The 20,906-nt window shown below is 41.1% G+C and overlaps 1 pseudogene and 1 gene segment (V, D, J or C); both read right to left on the bottom strand.

Annotated features, from left to right (window-relative positions):
• Positions 1-14,460: 14,460 nt before the first annotated feature.
• On the bottom strand, positions 14,461-17,881 carry LOC118900538. The segment is given in 2 exon segments: positions 14,461-15,046; positions 17,846-17,881. Coding segments are annotated over 2 exon segments (570 nt in total).
• Positions 17,882-20,021: 2,140 nt separating this feature from the next.
• LOC118900537 lies at positions 20,022-20,377 on the bottom strand (annotated as a pseudogene).
• Positions 20,378-20,906: the final 529 nt, after the last annotated feature.

Here is a 20,906-nt window from a genome sequence, read left to right as displayed (position 1 = left end):
GTGAGGCCTGTATCAAATCTATTAACAATGATCATCTCCAGATTGCAAATGCGTAGGGCTTATCACAGAGTATTGGTTCAATAAACAGAAGCTGCTGTAATTCAATTCCACACTGACCTGTGGATCTTTGGTTTGATAATGCATTATCTCTACTGTTAGAGAGCCCATGATAGATCATTGCCTGGCTGTCATTAGGCACATGGGAAGGCCTGTTAAGGACCTTAAGCCTCTCTGCTTTTAGGATATCTTAAGGCATTTCTTATCATGAGCTAGGTCATACTGCTGATTGTTGGATTAATACTGGCTCTTAGAATCTTCTAGAGTCTATTAATCTTAATATTGCCATTTAGGAGACAACAGAGCCCAGACTTTTATCTGAGCTCCAGCCCTGTTTATCCAACTACTTATTTGGCTTCTCCACTTGGATGCCTTACAAAGTTGGCCCAAATTGAGTTTACGTATGTTTCCTCAAATCTGATTTTTCTCCCATTATCTTGATCTTAGTAAATTACAACATCCACCATATTGACAAGGAAGAAATGTCAAGTCTTCTTTGCCCCTTTGTTCTATTTACCTTTTATCATCTGTCAGTCACCAAGTTCTGTTCACTCTTCTTCTGAAATATCTCTTGAATCTCCCCATTTCTCTCCATCCTACTGCTACGACCTTGGTCCAGGGTTGCCCTGTTCCTAGATCATTGCCTCAGCCTCCCAACTGGTCTGCTGACCTCAGTGTCACCCTCTTCCCATCCATTCTCAATCTCTCTTACAGGTAGATGATCTTTTAATGACATTCCCCTATTTAAATACTTCCAGAGGTTTCCCATTGCACATAGGGCAACATCCCAAATCCTTGTCATAACTGACAAGGCCCTGCATGACCTGGCTCTGTCTACATCTCCTGATGTACCTGCTGCCTTCTGAATCCAACATGGATGGCTCTGTCCCATCAAAGGGCTGTGCATGCTGTCCCCCTATGCTGGCAGTGGTCTTTCCCCAATCTTCTTCCACGATCCCCCTCTACCAGCCACTTAAAGTCTCGGCACAAATATTTAAAATATCTCTTTCAAAGGGATGTCTTCCACAACCATACCTGCCTCCCAACCCAGTTGAACTCTATATGTTTCTAAGCCCCATGCAAATATTCACCACACATGTGATTATTTATTTACTGTCCATCTTCTTTGCTAGGATATTAGATCCATGAGGGTTTTAAAAGTTTTGTTTAGACCAGAAGAGCCTGTCATTCCATATCTAGTCCAATTACTGAAATTTACTTTTTCACAGAATGGAGCCCATGGAGGGGGAACCTTCAGTTTCCTAATATGTAAATTCACTATGAATATAACTGAAATGTGACTGGGCAATTTAGTTCCCCTAAAAATGTATTAGTTTATATCCAACAACTTCATTCAGAAGGTCAGTTTGCTCTGCCACTCAGGTCTTTTCCCTTTGGCCATTCATTCATTCATCTTTTATTTATTGAACATTCTAACATGCCCAGAATTATTCTGGGTGCCAAGGATATAGTTGTAAACAAGATAGGCAGGAACTCTATCCTCAGTAAGCTTCCATTCTAGGGTGGGATGCAGACGATAAATCTATAAGCAAACAAATAAGATAATCCAGGTATTAAGTGCTAAAAATAATATAAAATTGTGTATTTGGGTATGTTGGGTGTGGTTGGCAAGACCTCTTAGAGGAAGTGACATTTGAATTAAGACCTGAATGATGAGGAGGCAGTCACATGAAGTCATTCTTTCATTCAATAAATATTCATTAAGCACCTACCGTATGCTAGGTACTGAGGATACAATAGTAAACAAAATAGACAATAAAAAAGATAAATAAGTAAAATATATAGTATGTCAGTCAGTGATGAATACCTTGCAGAAAAATAAAGGGTGGAAGGGGGTTAGGAAGTACATGGTGTGTGTGTGTGTGTGTGTGTGTGTGTGTGTTGGTTTGTTGATATTTTAAAAAGTGTGGTGAGGAAAGTCTTCACTGAGAAGGTGACGTTTGATTGAAGACCTAATTGAAGTAAAGTAGAAACCACACAGATAGCTGGGGGAAGAACATTCTAAGCAAAGGGAACAGCAAGTCCAAAGGCCCTAAGGCAGCATATGCCTGGGTATTGTAGGAACAGCAAGGAGGCTGGAGTGTCTGAACGAAGTGAATGGGGTTGGGGGAAAGAGAACAAAAGGAGATAAACTCAGCAAGTTAACAGAGACCCCCTCATGGAAAGGATTTGGGTTTTATTTTAACGATATGGAAGGCCATTGGCAGGTTTTAAGTAGGAGAATAACACAGTCTGATCTGTAGTAGCTTGGGGAAGATGGCTGGTGGGAAAGCAAGTCACGGAAACAGGAAGCCAGAACATAACTTAAATCTCTATTTTGGAAAAACTTAATTATACTCTCTTGAACCTGGAGAAACATTATGAAGTTTACTGTCAGGAACTGGCCATTAGAGGATTTTTATTTGCCAAACTCCCTGAATAGACAAAATGTTATGTTACATTAACTGATAGAGATAATGTTAGCCTCAGTAAAATGGTGGATCCCAAACATCTTACTGGACAAATACTGTGTGCTCTTTCAAATGCATGCTATTACCTCTGACAACTAGCCCTCTTGTAGGTGGCTGAGGTATGACCAGAAGACACCTCCTTCCCTCCCCTGGCTATCATGTCACCTTCATCTCACCTGAGCAGCCCAGACCCTTCTCTGCCCACCACAAAGCAGTTCTTCAGCAGATATTAGCTTGGTACCAGGACGGAAGAGAAAGTCTATAATTTTGCTCTATTAAGGAACTGGGTGTGGTGGTTGCCCATCCTCTATTGTGTTGGCTTCTGATCTTCTTGCCTTCTTGCACAGCCACTTTTAGAAAAAGATAAAGTTTGTTTACAATACGGAGTCTGTGGTCTTATGTTCCAAAAAACCCAGGTCAGGAGTCTCCCTGAGTCTACACAGAAAAGAATCCAGCACAAAGCTGCAGGGTTAGGGCTTGACCGCAGCTTCAGGGAGCAGAAGCTGCCTTGGACTGAGGCTGCAACCTTTGCACTGGGTGCCCTGCTAGCCAGAGCATCTCGTACACTCCCAGAGAGCGGAGTAGGGCATGGCTATTAGGACCGAGATTGAATTCCTGCCAGCACCCTGGGCTGAGTGTTCAGAGCAGTTTACAGTTGATTTAGAGAGCTGTAGAAATGTGACATTTAGAAAATCTCAAGTGTTGCACGGAGTTACATCCATGCCTACGATGGCAGCATGGCTTCTCTGGCAGAACTGTGTGAGTTTTTATTTACAATCCACAAAGTTGAGCAGTCACCTCAGGGGTGTGACTGGACGGCTGTGCCCTGCCAGGTTCCTGGGGCTCGACACACATCATGGGGTTGAAATGCTGCCAAAGTCACTCCTTTGTTTTGACAGTGATGAGGGGAGTTGAGGGCTCTGGGCCTCTTTGCTTTCCTAAAAGTGCAAACAGCGCAATCCTGTTCTTGGCTCCCATACAGTCATAGGGGGGTGAACGGAACAGATGTAACAGAATGAAATAAAAACTTTTGTAAAAATACTAAATGACATTTGCACAGTCCTTTAGAGTTGTTATACACTGTTTCAGTTGGTGCTCGCACTGAGGTGAGAAGGGCAGGTTTGTTATTATCATCCCACTTTGACTGATGAGGAATCCAAAGCGCAGAGAGGCTGAGGCGTGTTCCAGGTCACACGGTTCTCAAGCGGAAGAATAGGGCTGAAACTCACTAAACTCAATGAAAAATCATCTCTGTCCCCTGGGATAGCTTTTCTTCTCAACCCCACTTTATACTTTAACAAAGTGAGGCAAAGAGATATAAATTTGCCCACAGCACTTGGATTCCAACAAGACTTCTAACTCCAGAATCCATATGCTTAGTGAATGTTTGGGCTTCATAATGAAGCAATCCTACTGAAAAAGACATTTCAAATGTGCTTTTAAAAAAAAAAATTTTTTTTTTAAAATAAATTTATTTATTTATTTATTCATTTTTGGCTGCGTTGGGTCTTTGTTACTGTGTGCACGTTTTCTCTAGTTGCGGCGAGCGGGGGCTACTCTTTGTTGCTGTGCATGGGCTTCTCATTGCGGTGGCTTCTCTTGTTGCGGAGCATGGGCTCTAGGCACGCGGGCTTCAGTATTTGTGGCACATGGGCTCAGTAGTTGTGGTTTGCGGGCTCTAGAGCGCAGGCTCAGTAGTTGTGGCCCATGGGCTTAGTTGCTCCGTGGCATGTGGGATCTTCCCGGACCAGAGCTCAAACCCGTGACCCATGCATTGGCAGGTGGATTCTCAACCACTGAGCCACCAGGGAAGCCCTAAAAATTTTTTTATGTGTATCTGTAGGCAGAGAAATGGAGAATCCTGTGCACCCAAATCTGTTTGAGAGAATCCTGAAGTATTTGAGAAACAGATCCCAGGGCTCCGTGCTCAGTTCTACAGAGATCCATTTGCAGTTATGTCTGTCAGCATATGACTTATGACCCCAAAGAAACAAAACTGGAGTTGTGGGGAAGAAGTGGTGGGAAATACCTGAGTATAAAGGTCATATCAAAGATGTAAAACTTAATAAAACATTATTTTTACCTTTCATATTTCTCCCCCAAATCTCATTATGCTCATTATGTAAAAGACAGAAGACATATAAAAACAGAAGGAAATGTAATTCACCTGAAATCCTAAAACCCAGAGAAAATCACTAATTTGGTGCCTGTCCTTCCATACGTCTCTTTTATGCATGTATAAAGGCTACAGGCATTGTTAAAGCTCTTGACACATATTGGCAAGTCTCCTTCCGTAAAGGCTGTAGAGTTTGACTTCAACCTGAAATAAATGAGAGGGCCCTCACTGCTGTATTCTCACCAGTGCCAATGGGTAGTATCATATAACATTGTCAGTTTGATAGGCAAACAATATCTCTGCTTAATCAACATTTCTTGCCACACTTGTTAAGATTTTTGGAAGGAAGGAAAATAAGAGCTCTGGGCTATGAACCGTTTATTCTTGACCAGATTAGCTCCCTGCCCCATCCCATTCTCTCCCATTTCAGCTGCTGGAGTCCTGTGACTGAGACATTCCCTTTCAGCTTCTGGAGGCCAGTCTTGTCCTTGATGAAGGAATCTGAAAGACTCCTTGTGTTTCTCACGCATGGCTGCACGTTAGAACCACTGGGGAGCTTTAAAACATCCCCCCTGCTCTGGCCATACCCTGGACCAATTAAATTAGAATCTCAGGGGGTGCTGGGAAGACCTCAGCCTTTTTAAAACTTCCCAAGGTATCTAAAGAAAGCTCTCGATCAGCTCAAGGGCTTATGCCAGTAAGTTGACCTTTCTGTTAAGTATCTTGTTTGTGGAACGTGAACTTCTCTGGCTTCTTCTGGAGATTAAGTCTCATGTTGATTCCCTGTGGAAGTGAGCCTGGAGTCCTGGGCTGTGTTTTTGAATACTGCACAGTTCTCTCAAACAAACAGATTTGGGCACACAGGATTCCCTATTTCTTTGCCTGTGTACACACACACACACACACACACACACAACACACACACACAAAACCATCCCAAAAAAGTCAGTACACTTACCTCAAGTACAGTTAAAGCCATTTCCTTTCTATGTGAACTTAGGTAAGTACACCCCAATTTGGGGATAACAATACTTCGTAGGGTTGTTGAAATGACTAAATGAGAAAATATATGCCAGATGCTTTCCCCAGCACCTGGGTTACTCATCCAACTCCTGGCCGTGGTTTCCTGAGGAGGATTTCACTCCTCCAGGAGCAGCCCTCCCTGTCTCTGGGGTGTTGCTGGGGTGATCAGGTCTGGTGTGAAGAGTGCCCAGGCCAGTCTGGAAGCATCCGCCTGCACCCACTTCCACTATGACATCTGCATTGCCTTACTGGTGTTCATAAACCTTCGTGGATCTAGGCCTGGGCAGTCTCTCCTCCGGATAGCACTGGCTACATACTGATGATGTTTTATATTAGAATTCTTTCTACAGATAACAAGCAGATGTAACACCCCTCTTTCTGTCAGCATATTCTTTCTTCACAAAGCACAATGCAATTACTGAGTTTCAGTTTCTTTGTCCAGTTACCACCCAGTCACATTTCCCTTGGGTCACCTTGATGGATGTTGTGTTGGGTGTTTGGACAGTCCCTAAGCTTATATCAATAGTTGGTTGATGTGATCACTTAAGTGTCCCGCCCTCCCCAGTCATAGTATTCAAACCAGAAGTAAAGAATGCTGGCAGGTACCACTGCCTGGGTTAGGATTATGGCTTTACTACCCTGGGAAAGTGAATTCCCTTTTTGAGTCCTCAGTTACTTAATACAGAATGACCATAATAGTATTTCTCCTATTGGCTTTTTTGTAATGCTCAAGTGAGATAAATCTTACCATTTACCTCAGTTATCGCAATGAGGAAATGCTTAGGAAAAGCAGAGCAAAGATTTTGCATATTTCAGATAGATAGGATAGTTGCTCCTACTAACATGATAAAGTCCAGGAAAAAAATTATAAATACATGTCTAGTTGCACTGACAAGGTATGTATTGGATGATGCACCTTTGTCTGAGAAGAAAGATGGCTTACTGGGGAGAACAAGGGACAGAGATTCTTAGAAGCCGAGTGTTGTCGACATATCTGCTAGGAAAAGCCATTCAACTCAGAGAAGGATTTGTCAGGATGCTTGGGAAATGAGATAAGAGTAAATCCAATCAAGTAGGTGATGAGATACATTAGTGTGATAGTTGGCAGAGATATTTCTTTCTTTGCTGCTGCCATACTCTATGACAGTAATGATGGAACTGTAAAGCAGTGGAGAATCAGCAGGCAAAGGGAACTTGAATCAAAAAGAAATTATGAACCAGTAGAAAAGTGTTTCAAAGAATTTAGGTCTACCCAAGTTAAGTGTTCTGAGAAGAACTGATTTCCAAGAAGGCTAAAGAAGAAAGCACTTTTCCACACAGAAAAATACTATAAGGGGATTCCTTGTAGAACTCTAAGGAAAACTTGTATATGGAGAAGCCACTTTCAAAGTTGGCAAATGGAGCACATATACGTGTGTGTGTGTGAATATGCATAGCACAAAATGACCTTTAAGATAATCTTCAAGGATCCTTCAAATAGGGCCTCTTCAGTATATACAAAGGTTCATTTTCCTCTTGTCTAAGGAGGAAAATTTACTCTTATCTCATTTTGCCAATAATGTGGAATCCAGAAACTGAAAAATAAAGTTTAGAAATGATGACAAATTGAAGATTTTTTTAATTAAAAATAATTAATTATATCGAAGTATAGTTGTAGAAAATTGAAGTTTGATCAAAACTAAGAATAATACTATTTAACGTTATTGTGGAAATCCAAGGAAAAGTGAGGAGAGAAATTATAGAACAAAATGAGGCCAGCTTATGTTTTAATATAATTTAATGTAGAAAACTCTAAGCAGTGGAAATTCTTTAAAGAAGTCACTTGACAAGTGGACTAGGTAGCTCACATAAGAGACCCCCCAGGACTGTCAGTGGCAGGAAGTTGGCCCAGCTGTGAACCTGGTGAATTCTTGTGACTAGTAGCACCAAAGAAATTCATTCTGGGAAGTCAGGGAGCTTTTGTGCAAATTTGATGAAGCAATACTTTGGGATATTAAATATGATAATGACTCTGGTGAGCTGTGTGGGCCTCATTCAGGCTGGTATAGGACAAGCCCCCATCCCCACCCACCACTTACCCCCGTCCCCACTCCAGCACCGGAGCAGAGGCCATGAGAACTTACATCTGACTGGTGGATATTTTCTGGTCGATAAATAGAGACAAGTTTGAGTCACATGGCACCTCATCACTTGTGGCTTTGTCCTACAAGATAATAAAGATTTGTAAGAAATGTGTAGTGTTTCAGAAGTGACTTTAGGGTCTGAAATGAGGGACCCCTTCTGGAGGCAGGGTCTGGATGGACTTGTGTGCAACAGGTCTCCAAGAGATTCCTTCTTCAGGACCCCTGGTCATGTGTGTGCTGAGGGCCAGTCCTCACAGCACTGGGCTGCAGCCGCCCACTCCCCCAGCTGTTCTTGACTTCCAGGAATGTCAACAGACTCTTCTGAGGGCACTTCACCTTCGAGTTCTCAGAAACAATTAGCTATACATCACTTTTAACCATTGATGAGAAGAGGATTATGGGATACTTCCCCAGCCCCCCAGTAGCCCAAAAGAAGCATTGCCCTGGTCTGTGAAATAGCTGTCACTTTCATAATTGAATTTGAATCCTTCAAGGTCTAGCAGACACCCAGGAACACTTTCCAAGGCTGGCTGCGATTCCTTACTATATTTATGAGCAGGTGTGGCTCTAGAGGTCACTGTGGGAATATCAGCTCTCCTCACAGCTGATATTCAATACTCTTGAAGTTGCTCCTTGGTTTAGGTGCCAGAGCTCAATGCTGTCTGCATAGTACAGAGTGGCCAGATAGAGAGGACTCACTCACTCAGTCTTCCTTGACAACAAAAAAGACTATTCTCTTATTTGCATGTCAATACAAGGTTCCATTGCATCAATTGAGGGCTACTGTATTAGTTTTCTAGGGCTACCATAATAAAACACCACAAACTGGATGGATTAAACAGCAGAAATTAATCTTCTCACAGTTGTGGAGGCTGGAAGTCCAAGTTCAAGGTATCGACAAATGACAAGGTTTGGTTTCTCCTGACGCCTCTCTCCTTGGCTTCAGGTGGTGGTCTTCTCGTTGTGTCCTCAAATGGCTTTTCCTCTGTGTTCATGGATCCCTGGTGTCTTTTATGTGTCCAAATCTCCTTTTCTTATAAGAACACCAGTCAGATAGGATTCGGGCCCACTCTAATGGCCTCACTTTAATGTAATCACTTCTTTAAAGGCCCTGCCTCTAAATACAGTCACATTCTGACGTACTGGGGTTAGGGCTTCAACATATAAATTTGGGGGCAGCGTAATTCAGCTCATCACAGCCACCTTGTCTTCTTTTACTCACAACGTGAGGAGTTAGGCTCATGCTTTGGAGCAGAAACAGAACCAGGCCCATCCAGAGTCAGTCTGAGGAGGAAAGAGTTCCCAGATGAGGTTTGGGAGTTTAACTGTTAGGACTGGAGGGGCAAGTGGCATGAACCAGTTGAAACTGCTCAGTCTTGGGAATACCCTTTCATCTCCATCTTTTAGAGGAAAGACAGCAATCTAAAGTCAAATGCCAGTTTTTATGTGTCTTGAAACTGTTTAACACCTTGCTTTATAGTCTGCCTAGGTCCCAGGTGTAGCTGCACTGCCTGGCATTGCCTGGGGCACCTTCTAACATTGAGCATCTGCCTTTGGTGATTTACACTTTGTTCGCAGCTGAGCTGTCTGTCAGCAACTCCCAAAGCCCAGAAAAGCACATATATCTTAATTACAGTGGAGAACACGTGGAGGGGCACATAGGCTGGGGCAGCAGATCCCAAAAGACACATCTTTTGGGAAAATATCTGTGTAATCTATTTTGCTGACCTTGAATGCTTCGTCTTTGAAAAAGAAAACAGAATAATGGTACATTTTTCTTTCTAAATTTATTATCTGGCCCTCATCACCCCCTGCCTCTCATAGTATTTTGTTTGACAACTAAAAGCCAGAGGGTTGCATTAAAATTCTTGCATTTTTTGTTTAATTGCTGGCTGGGGTGTGATTTCAATAAAAGGGGCATGGTGATTGTCCTGGATGCTCATGTGGTGTTATTCACATTACTCCCAGGGTCTAAGTCTGTCTAACAGCAGGGGAAAGTGATACTTAATTGGATTTTTTGCAATCTTAGAGGCGACAACTGCTCCTTTCTTTAGAAGCTGTATATTGAGTTCAGAGTTGAACCAGCTCAACTCCAGCATTGCATTTGCCTATTAACTTCACAGGCAGTTAAACAGAGGAATATAAAACCCTGTGACTAACTGTGCTCATAGCAGCCGAAAAACAGATAAGGCAATCTCAGAATCCTTTATTTCAGCACATTGTGGATGCTGAATACATTTTCAATAATAAATAATAATGCAGTATTTCCCTTTGTCCATAGCCTCTCACTGTGCCCTACTCCCTGTGAAAAAGCTCATATTTTTTAATGGGAAAGAATATTGAGAAGGCAATTTTGGGAGGCCTTTGTAGAAGGAATTATCAGAGGGTACTTGAGAGGATAGGCCCCAGAAGAGGCAAAGAAGAGAGAGTAGGAGCATTCCTGACCTCAGTAATGGCAGCCGTGGGCCAAGAATGTCTGTAGGCCAGTGGTTCTCAGCCCTGACTGACCATGAGAATTACCTGAGGGGCTTTTAAATAACACTGATGTCAGGGCCCTACTCCAGACTGACTAAATCAGAATCTCTTGGGAACTGAACATTTGTATTTGTTTAAAGCTCCCCAGCTGGTCTTCATGTGCAGCCCAAGTTTGTGAGCTTTTGCTGTAGAGAGATAACAATGGCTAGTCGAGGGCTTGGGCATCTGCTAGGAGTCTAGGTCTTTGAAACCATGAATATTGGGGTACTTGCCAAAGTGAGCACCTGGGAACCTTTGGAACCCAGTTGTGTGGGTTCCCAGAGGATTACCATCAATTTGGAACTTCATGCACTGAAGTGCAGCTCATGCCTTACCTCCTAAATTCCTCAAGCTGCACATGTCTTATTTTTTTTAAACTGAATCAGTACTGACAAAAAAAGAATTATAAATTTGATGCTCTGTGAGCATTTGTGTCATTGATGGAGTTGCATGAAGGTGGATACTTACCCCTGAACCCCAATTTTCTCATCTATAAAGTGTAAATAATAATACATCTAAGTAAATTTCTTGAAGCAGGTTGTGACTGATGCCCCCTTCCCCACCCCCACCCTACTGACATTTTCCTCACTGGGTTACTGTAGGTATCAACTGATACATGAACTACTGGTCATTTGGAGGCTTTTGTTTGGAGGTCATTTTTCTAGGCGGTTCTAGCTATAATCTTTACATTGAAGAGCCCGTCCACCACTCCTGGAGATCCTGAGTTCACGCTGGAATTGTCCAGGATGTGTAAACTAAAAATCTATACCAGCCATCATAGGCCTGAGAAAGTCAGAGTTGAGAGGTGAATTGAAAGATGAGTTTGGAAATAGAATAATATGGTAATAGTAGAGGATTTATCAGGGTACTCTGTTAAGGACACCAATATATACCCCTTTGGAATAATACAACTTGGAACTGGTGAATATAATTCATCCACTGGAGGTATGAGCAGCACAGTTATCTAAATATGGATTCAATTGTCTAGCAAGACTGAAAGAATGGGGCACAGAGGACATTTTGGTTTTGATAGAGAAACAGGGGTGAACAAAAGGATAATGAGGGAGTGCCTGGCATCTAGCCTTGCTTAAAAAATGGTGTTGGATGAATGAAGAGCTATGTGTAGGTTCCCAAGTTGTTCAGTTACTCTTTTTCATGAATTTGAGCTCAAATAAGAGCCCTTAAAAGTACACAATGGGATGTTCACAGATAACCTGGAAAAAAAATGTTTGCAGTGTATGTTACATCATAGCATCATAGTTGTTGCTCATTAAATCACATTGATTGGGTGTGATCCAAGATAGGTATCTTCATACTATGTGGAGAGGTGGAGCCACTTAAAATGTTTTTATGGGTCTTCTTTTCTGCCTTTTGCGACCTCCCTACTCCCTCCCTTCTTCCTCTCCTGCCTCCTTTAGGTATTATAGCTGCTAAATAAACCAGGAAACCAAAGCATCCCCCCCGCACCAAACTGGTATCTACAAGTGTGTATTAAGGATCTTATTGCTGAGAGCTGAGCGAAGTCCCTCTCTCAGACAGTCTTCTGAGATGAACAGGACATGCAGGAAAGGTGCGGCCTCCAAGGGTCTTCCATTAACACCCAACTTCTTGTTTGTCATCCAGATTTCTTATTTTAAATGAATTAGGTGCTTGGAGATAGAGTCACAAGACTGGCCAATTTTCTCCTAGAAGAGTGGCAGCAAAGGAAAGCTGGAATGCATTAATCATAAATGAGTCAATTAATTACAGTTCTCCTTCCCCCGTGGGGTCAGTGCTGGCAACAGTAGGCCCCGAGTTATTTAGGGAATTAGACACCGAAGATGCCCTTTATAGAGCCAATTATGTGGAAATAAATTACTCTTTCAGATGACAATATGCTGTTCTCTCAGAACACTTAGGGAGGGGTGTCTTTTTGTCTCTGAACAGTCTGCATGTAGTTTTCATGATAATTAACGCCCTTAAACTATTTGTGGAAAAGCAAAGGTTTCTTCTGGCTCCAGTTCTATGGATATAAGGATACTTCAGGCTTAGAAAACGTTGTGGGGGGGGGGGGTGGTTTTGCTGAGTGATGTGTTGACATTTGAGAGGTTTCAAGGAGGTGTGACAGAAACTCCCAGCAGCTCCGGGAGAGGCCTGAAAGGCAGGCAAGTGGTGTAAATCACTCCCTGAGCTTTTACTCACCCCACAAGAATAGCAGGGTAGAAAGTCTAACAAACAGGTTTCAGAATTCACACTGCTCTGCCATAAATGCTCCTGGCATGAAATGGCCACTGCTATGCAGGGAAATAAGCAGTTATGTGAGCTGGTGGCAACTAGTCCTTGAGGAAGGCCAAGGGAGGAAGCAGAGTTGGAGAGAGCATGACTCTCTGCCCTCCTTCGCAGCCCAACCCCTTCCTCTCTGGTCCTCAGTGTCCCCCATCCTCAGCCCCACCTGAGACCTAATTAACGTGGGGAGAAGGGGATGGGTCAGGATGCTCATTGCAGCATGGTTATAATAGTGAAGAACTGGAAATCTCCAACATCCCTCCGAAAGGTTTGGTTAAAGGACCACAAGGAGCCCCTCAGCAATGAATATCTACAGCCGCCAGAAAGGAATCGGATGGAGCTCTGGTTGCTGACTTGGAGAATCTTCTAGGCATGTTAAAGGAAAAAAGAAACTTGTAGAATAGGCATATGGTCTAATGCATTTCTGTAAAATAGAACTATATATTTCCGTGTGTGTGTATAATATATGTCTATCTATCTATATATTATATATATATATGTATATATATATGGTTGTACCATACTAAATTGCCTTTTTGAAGGTCAAAATTGGTTGGACATTGGCAGTTTCACATAGTTTAACTTCAAGTTTCTCAATCATGACACTATTTGGGTCAGATAATTCTTTGTTATGGGGGCTGTCCTGTACACTACTAGATGTTTATCAGCATCTACTGACCTTTATTCACTGGATGCTAGTATCAATTCCCAATTGTGACAGCCAAAAATGTCTCCAGATATTGTCAAATGTCCCCTGGGGGGAAAAATCCTTTCCCTGCCTTGAGAACCACTTATTTAACTTAGTATATGTAAATGGACCAATATACACCAAACTGATTTGTTATCAGTTACTTCTGGGGAGGGGACTGAAAATGGGGTGTTGCAGTTTTAGCTTATCAGTGTTGTTTTAAATTATTTTACAACAAGATTACATTCATGTATTACTTGTGTAATGAAAAAAAATCAAACTGGGCTTATGTTTAAATTACTAAAGAGTGGTGGGAGGGGCCCCTTGGGCCTCCTAGGAAGAGGCAGGAGGGAGCAGGATGTAGTCGTCTGCCCCCTGCTTGCTTCAGGCTTGCTTATAGTCCTGTGCTTTGCACCCGAGTTTTGATAAGGACATTAACTGGCTCTGCCTGAATGCCTTCCTCTCCTTGGGGTAGAGGAGGAGTGTTTGGGACCTGTGTTGCTTTAGAGAGCCAAGAAGGCAGAATGAAGAGCTCCTAAGGCCCTGGGGGAAGAATAGAGGAGTGAGGAGAGCTACCAAATGCACAGATGTTCCCAAGTTCCAACAAGCCAGGGCAGGCAGGAGGATGACCCAAACCAGCTGGGTCAGGGCTGGGTATCAAAATTGAGGTAGGAAGGGAATATGAAGCCAGAGGGCAGAACATAGGCATAATTACATCAGAAGGAAACTATGTCTGCATGTGAGTGTGTGAGTGTCTGTCTGTGTGTGTGTGTGTGTGTGTGTGTATGTGTTAGTGCATGAGTGGTCACCTAGAGCCAATGTTTGCTATTTGGAACAGTAGTTGTTAAACCTGACCCCACGTCAGAATCACTTGGGAAAAGTTAAGAGAAATAAATTTCTAGGCCTCACTTCTGACTGACTCCTCAGAACCACTGAATAAGGAGCTAAGAAATCTGTAATTTTCAATAGGGACTGCACTTTGGAAGACACTGCTCTGGGTTTGGTTTGTGGACAGGATGATCCAATTAAAAAGGCTAGCAGAAAGTAATACACAGATCATGGTATTTCCCAGCAGGCTCCATGTTCTTTTTTCTCAGTTCCCCCAGATGGTTCCAAAAATCAGGATTGGGGTGATAACGATCTGAGTGGAATATTGGGTCATGTCTTTATTTTATTTATTTATTTTTTCCTGGGACACAATCAAGCCCATCCACTTTTATTGATTTAGTCTATTTCAGATTCAGTGGTGAGGAGCTCAGTCTGCAGGGAAGCTGAGAGAAGGACAGATATCTGTGTAGGAAGGAGATAAGAGGTGGAGAGAGAGAAACTCTTGAGGAACACAGACGGGAAACACGGTTAGGAGAATCCAAGGCGAGGATAAAGAATGACTCAGGATGCACTTTTGGAGATGGTCTCTGGAATCCTTTTTCTTAACCATGGCCATCAGCACCAGGATGCTGACCAGCACAGCATACAGGGTGGCCTTCCCCAGCAGGATCTCGTAGAAGATGGTGGCAGACAGGACCCCTTGCTGATAGGACACTGAGGTGAAGCCACAGTCTGCTCTGCCCCAGGCCTCGGCACTGATGTTCTGTGTGACGGGTTTGGGCCAGTCCTGCTCCCACTCATCCTTGTCCCTGAGCCCGTGGAACTGGACTTGGCAGCAGAAGTGATTGCAGGGGCTGTGCCAGAAGGCGGCAGACACCCTCAGCCAGCTGCTCAGACAGCAGTTGGAGTTGTTCCGGCTGGGGTCCTCCTTGTAGGGCTGAGGGTCCGTGCTGGGTTGTGTCTTTAGTCAATTTAGGCTGTTATAACAAAAATACCATAGACTAGGTGGCTTAAAGAAGAAACATTTACTTCTCACAGTTCTGGAGGCTGGGAAGTCTAAGATCAATGTGCTGGCTGTTTGGTGAGGGTCTACTTCCTGGTTCATAGAAGGCTGTGACCTCAAGTGGCAGAAGGGGAGAGGGAGCTCTCTGGGGCCCCTTTTATAAGGGCACTAATCCCATTCATGAGGGTGCCGCCCTCATGACCTAATCACCTCCCAAAGCCCCCACCTCCAAATACCATCACACTGGGAGTTAGGTTTGCAACATATGAATTTGGGGAGACACAAACATTCAGTCCAAAAGAGATTAGTTGTGAGGTGAGGAGAATCTTCATAAATTTCATTTTTAAAAGTTTGGAAAGAGGTCAAATTTATACTATCAAGTCAAAATAAGCCACTCTTCTTGTTCCAAATTGGTGTTTCTTGATATTGGAAGAAGGGAGAAGCACATCTTGACTCATCTGACAGCTATTATTGAGCACCTCTGACTGTGGACTAAGGTATGAGAATTGAAGATGAATGAGATAGTCTCCATCCAAAAGGGAACTGGAGATTCTCTGAGGAGACAGGTGTGCAAACACCTCCTTGTATGTAGGGCAGGATCATGTTAGGTTTGGGAAGGAGATAGAAGCAATGTCTGTAGACCCAACAGGAAGGGCAGTGAGCTCCCTGTGTGAAGCTTCAGGAAGACTAGAGACAGAAGCTCTGCATAGTTATATCATTACTACTCACTACCCTGCTCAACTCTGTTTTGTTTCAATTTAGTATGTAGGTGGCCAGAATATTCAGACAAAAACTGGGCTCCTTCTAAGTATTTTTTCAACTTTTTATTATGAAGAATTTCAAACATAGAGAAATTTAAAGAATGGTATAGTGAACAGCCAGAGGCCTTGCATGCAGATTCTACAACTGCTAAGTAACATTTTGCCATATTTGTTTTATATATTTTTTGAGTGTACAATTTGAATGTAATTTTTAAACATTGTAACACTTCATCCCTAAATATTTTTGCATACTTCTCCTAAGAATAACAACTCTTTACAATGATCTTACCTTAGGAAGTTAACAATAATTTTATAATATCATTTAATCTATAGTTCATATTCAAATTTCTGCTGTTGTTCCAAATTTACGACTATAAAAGAACTTATAGCTTTTTTTTTGAACCAGATTCTGTGGCTAAATTCAAACACTGTGTTTGGTTGTTATGTCTTATTAATTTTTCTTTGAAGAGTTCAGCCTGATTGTCTTATAGATTCTTAATTTAACTGACTGTTTCCTCATAGAGCATTTAACTTGTTATCTAGTCCTGGTTATTTCCTGCAAGCTGGCAGTTAAATTTAGAGGCTTAACTAATAGATTCAGATTAAAAACATTTGATTAGAATATTTAATACAGAGATGATGTATATATTTTTATTGTATAACATCAGTTCTTCTAAGTTTTTTTTTTAAGTTTTGAGGAAAAATAGGAATATATATTCAGGGCATGAAACTAAAGAGATATTTTGTGGTACTGGACTCATTTTAGTACAGAAAATTATCAAATGGGAAGCCAGTGTCTATTGTTATACTCTCTCAAGTTTAGAAAGCAAGATGGTGGCTGATGGAATACCACTAGATGGATATTTCATTGTTTTGGTGTCTGTTTATCCTCAGACTAACTGCAGAAAATGTAGCTGGATTCGAACTGGGCCACAGAGGGATGGACAGATTTCAAAGCGGGATGGAAACGAACAAAAAATTAGAGTGAACAGGGAGGCCTCTCTTGAGCCCTCCAGTCAGAAAGTAGGAAGGAAGGGCCAGAAAAAATTAGAAAAAATAAGTACCAAGAGCTATCATATAAGACTGATTCTGGGAATTTGATAATTTTAAAAAAATTCTTATTGGAATATAGTTGATTTACAATGTTATGTTACTTTTTGCTGTACAGCAAAGTGAATCAGTTATACATATATCTACTCTTTTTTAGATTCTTTTCCCATATAGGTCATTACAGAGTATTGAGTAGAGTTCCCTGTGCTGTACAGAGGTCCTTACTAGTTATCTATTTTATGTATAGTAGTGTGTATTTGTCAGTCCCGATCTCCCAATTTATTCCTCCCTCCCTTTTCCCCCGGTAAACATAAGATTGTTTTCTACATCTGTAACTCTATTTCCGTTTTGTAAATAAGTTCATTTGTACCATTTTTTTAGATTCCACATACAAAGGATATCGTATGATATTTGTCCTTCCCTGTCTGACTTACTTCACTCAGTAAGACAATCTCTAGGTCCATCCATGTTGCTGCAAATGGCATTATTTCGTTCTTTTTTATGGCTGAATAGTATTCCATAATATATATATGTGCCACATCTTCTTTATCCATTCCTTTGTCCGTGGGCATTTAGGTTGCTTCCATGTCCTGGCTATTGTAAACAGTGCTGCAATGAACATTGGGTTACATGTATCTTTTTGAATTATGGTTTTCTCCGGGTATACACCCAGGAGTGGGATTGCTGTATCGTATGGTAGCTCTATTTTTAGTTTTTTAAGGAACCTCCAGACTGTTCTCCATAGTGGCTGTGCCAGTTTGCATTCCCACCAACAATGTAGAAGATTTGATAATTAAGGAAACTTTCCTCCCCTATGGTTTTTTTTTAATAAAAAAGACAATAAACAGTATTTGGGGCCCTTACTCAGTATTTACAGATCCTCAACTTTGAGGTAGGTTAAATATTAGCATTGTGTTTTATAAACTAAAACTCAGGCAGAGATTACATCACTTGTTGCACACCACAGCAGGAGTCGTACCATGGTCAAGAATAACATGGTCTCTTTCAGATTAATCATCTCTGATGTGTGAATTTAATGGTGATAGCTTGCAAATATTCATAAAAAAGACTAGATACCACAGAAATTCTACTTTGGAATATTTGAAAACTCTTAAATTGATCCTATAATTATTATACATACCGTGGAATAACCTACCTGCTCCCATTACAAATCTATTTGTATATAACTGATCCTTATAATAACAAATTAGCACATTACTGATTTTGTTGTTTTCTGCCTTTTGGGGTGGTTGAAGCAGGAAGACAACCAGCAAGTTTTCCTCAGAGTGCTAGACAGCTTTAAGTGCAGATGCTATGCTCAAGGCACCATCTATGATGATTTGGGGTCATAGGAAAGCACATATACAAATGAAGCCAAGATCCAGAAAACATGCCTGGATCCAAAAGAGGGGAGGCCCTTTGCAAGTCAAAGATGAAGAAAAAAAATAAATACTGTCTTCTTAGGCTCTACCGATCCTCATTGTCATGCTACAGTATCACAACAACATATGGGAAGAGCTCCTAAAAAGAGCAGTAAATTTGTCCCAGTGGTCTGTTAATTAAAGTTCTTGTTAACCAGATAAACCACAAGAAAAATTAAATTTATATTTTATTAAAGTGACATCCATAGAAGCAAAATATCTAAATATTTAATATGAATATGTTCCACCTATCATGTATATTACTCTAATTGTCAAAAGCCTAATTCACTTAGCTCAGTATAATTACTTGAAATTCAGCTCATCTTGATATAGGATCCTGGGCCAGCCTTCTCAAGTATTTGTTTAATTATAAAGTTCCTTTTACTTAAAAATTTGTCAAATATTAATAATAGCGTAAGATTAAGAGTGGTTAATTAACAACTGAGAAATTATAAGGAAAATATCATTAGTGTGTTATAAAATGCAGCATTCAGCAGCACAAATTTCAAGAGTAAGGATATAGACTCTTGTGCTTCTGAATAGACTGAACAGCATAGCCCAACATGGTTTGAGTCAAAGAATCAGGAAAAAAAGGAGGGAGGGGCCACAGGAGGCAAAGTATTTTATTCTAGTGTCCCTCAAATTGACTGTGGAAGTAAAAAGTTTCTACATTTATAAAGTTTATATAAGTTACATGAATTATAATTTTCATAAAAATCAAAATGAAATGTTCTGTGTAGGACAAAAGATATGCCTAAACAACATATCATATTTGTACAAGGTGACATGAATGTCATGGATATTAGTAATGAATGAAAAAGCTTAAGTCTATGGCAGACTGAGCAAAGATTTCAGTTTGGTATTCTATAACCACAAAACTGTAAACTACTCTTACTATACAATAGCTCTAATGACATATAGAATTTTGTGTAGGAACTCTTGTGCTTCTGGTTGGCACATCATCTAGTCTTTAATACCTGAAATTAATACAGACATTTGTGAGAAGTTGTACAAAACTATCGTGTTTACAAAAATGGCACAAAAGTGAATTCAGCAGTTGATGCACCTGCACACTTCAGTCACATCTTCAACAACAAAAGGTATTGAAACGCTGTAGAACTGAATAAGAATGCTAGCTTCTTGGCAGCTGTTAAGCATTAGAGTCACCTAAGTTACACCAGAATGGGCAAATATTGCCCAAGTAAAATTCTATTGTTAAAGTTGAAACAGATTTAAGGCCATTCAAGTTCAAGCACAGAGATACAAATCTTTTGGAGCCCCATCTATCTGTGTTTGAAATTTGTGACCTTTCTTCTGACTTGTGGTCTTAAAATTTTGTGTTACAAAATCTGAAAATACAGAAGAAATCAGTACTACAAAGGTTATATTAAATAAGAGGAAAATACAAAGCTATGATTAAGATGAATTAAAGAAAGCCAAAACGTTAAAATTGTAAAACTTACTTGTTACTTGTTGGGACTGTCCTACACTAGAAGTTAGGTATTATATACAGTTATTTTCAAGTAGGTTACTTCATGTTTCTCTAACGTGTTCTTTTCATCAGTACACTGTTAAACTAATCCAAAACCGTACACATGTATACTACTTTACGATGGCAGCACACACTACTGCTACCTGCAAAGCTGTCACTCTCAAATGACTTGGTGAATGAAGGGAAATTAAAAGTGGAGAAGGAACGTATTAAGGAGAAATAATGGGCATTAGAAGATTCATGCAGTTTAGCTCTTTCAACCAGCCAGCCAGCTTGCTAGCAGCAAGAGATAGTTTCCATTGAGGATGGACCTGTGGAGTGGGAATGTGGTCACAGTGACCTTTGTCTTATCTGGGGCTGCAGTAGGAAGTTGCTTGTTCTTCATTTTTGCTTTAGCCATGTTGTAATCCCCAGAATCAAAATATTTTTGCCCTTCCTACAATCATTTCCTTAAGAAATCTGAACCCCCAGGCTTTTGTCCCAGAAGAAGATACCTTGCTTTTGATTTTGCTTCTTCAGCTTTCTCTGGACTAGTCACTTTATCTTCCATTTCCTTCTGTTCCTCTGGGGAGGCTGCCTCAGGGACTTCTGTGGATATACTGCTCTCTCTTACCCCACTTCTCCACTATGGGGTTTGATTAACTTTAGAGATATAGTTCCTGCATGAAGATAAAAGTGGAGGATCAGCCATATTATTCTAGTTTGGGGTCACAAGGAAAACTGGATTAGAGAAAGTGGTTTGTGCTGGAGATGGAAATAAGGCTCTCTACACAACACTCCCCCGGAACTGAAGTGACTTAACCTCTGGGATGGTTAATTTCATGTGTCAACTTGAAACTGGCACCATGGGGTGCCCAGATATTTGGTCAAACATTATTCTGGGTGTGTCTATGAGGGTATTTTTAAGAGATTAATATTTGAATCAGTAGACTGAGTAAAGCAGTCTCCCTCCCTAATGTTCTTGGCCCTCATCTAATCCACTGAAGGCCTAAGTAGAATAAAAGACTGAGTAAGAAAGATTTCTTTCTTTTGGCTTTACTGTCTTTGAGCTAGGATATAGGTCTTTTCCTGCCTTTGAACTCAGACTCAGGCTG

This window comes from Balaenoptera musculus, chromosome 9, assembly GCF_009873245.2.
Source record: "Balaenoptera musculus isolate JJ_BM4_2016_0621 chromosome 9, mBalMus1.pri.v3, whole genome shotgun sequence".
Taxonomy (NCBI): domain Eukaryota; kingdom Metazoa; phylum Chordata; class Mammalia; order Artiodactyla; family Balaenopteridae; genus Balaenoptera; species Balaenoptera musculus.
The sequence above is the reverse complement of the archived record's forward strand: the minus strand, read 5'-3'. Positions and strand labels throughout refer to the sequence as shown.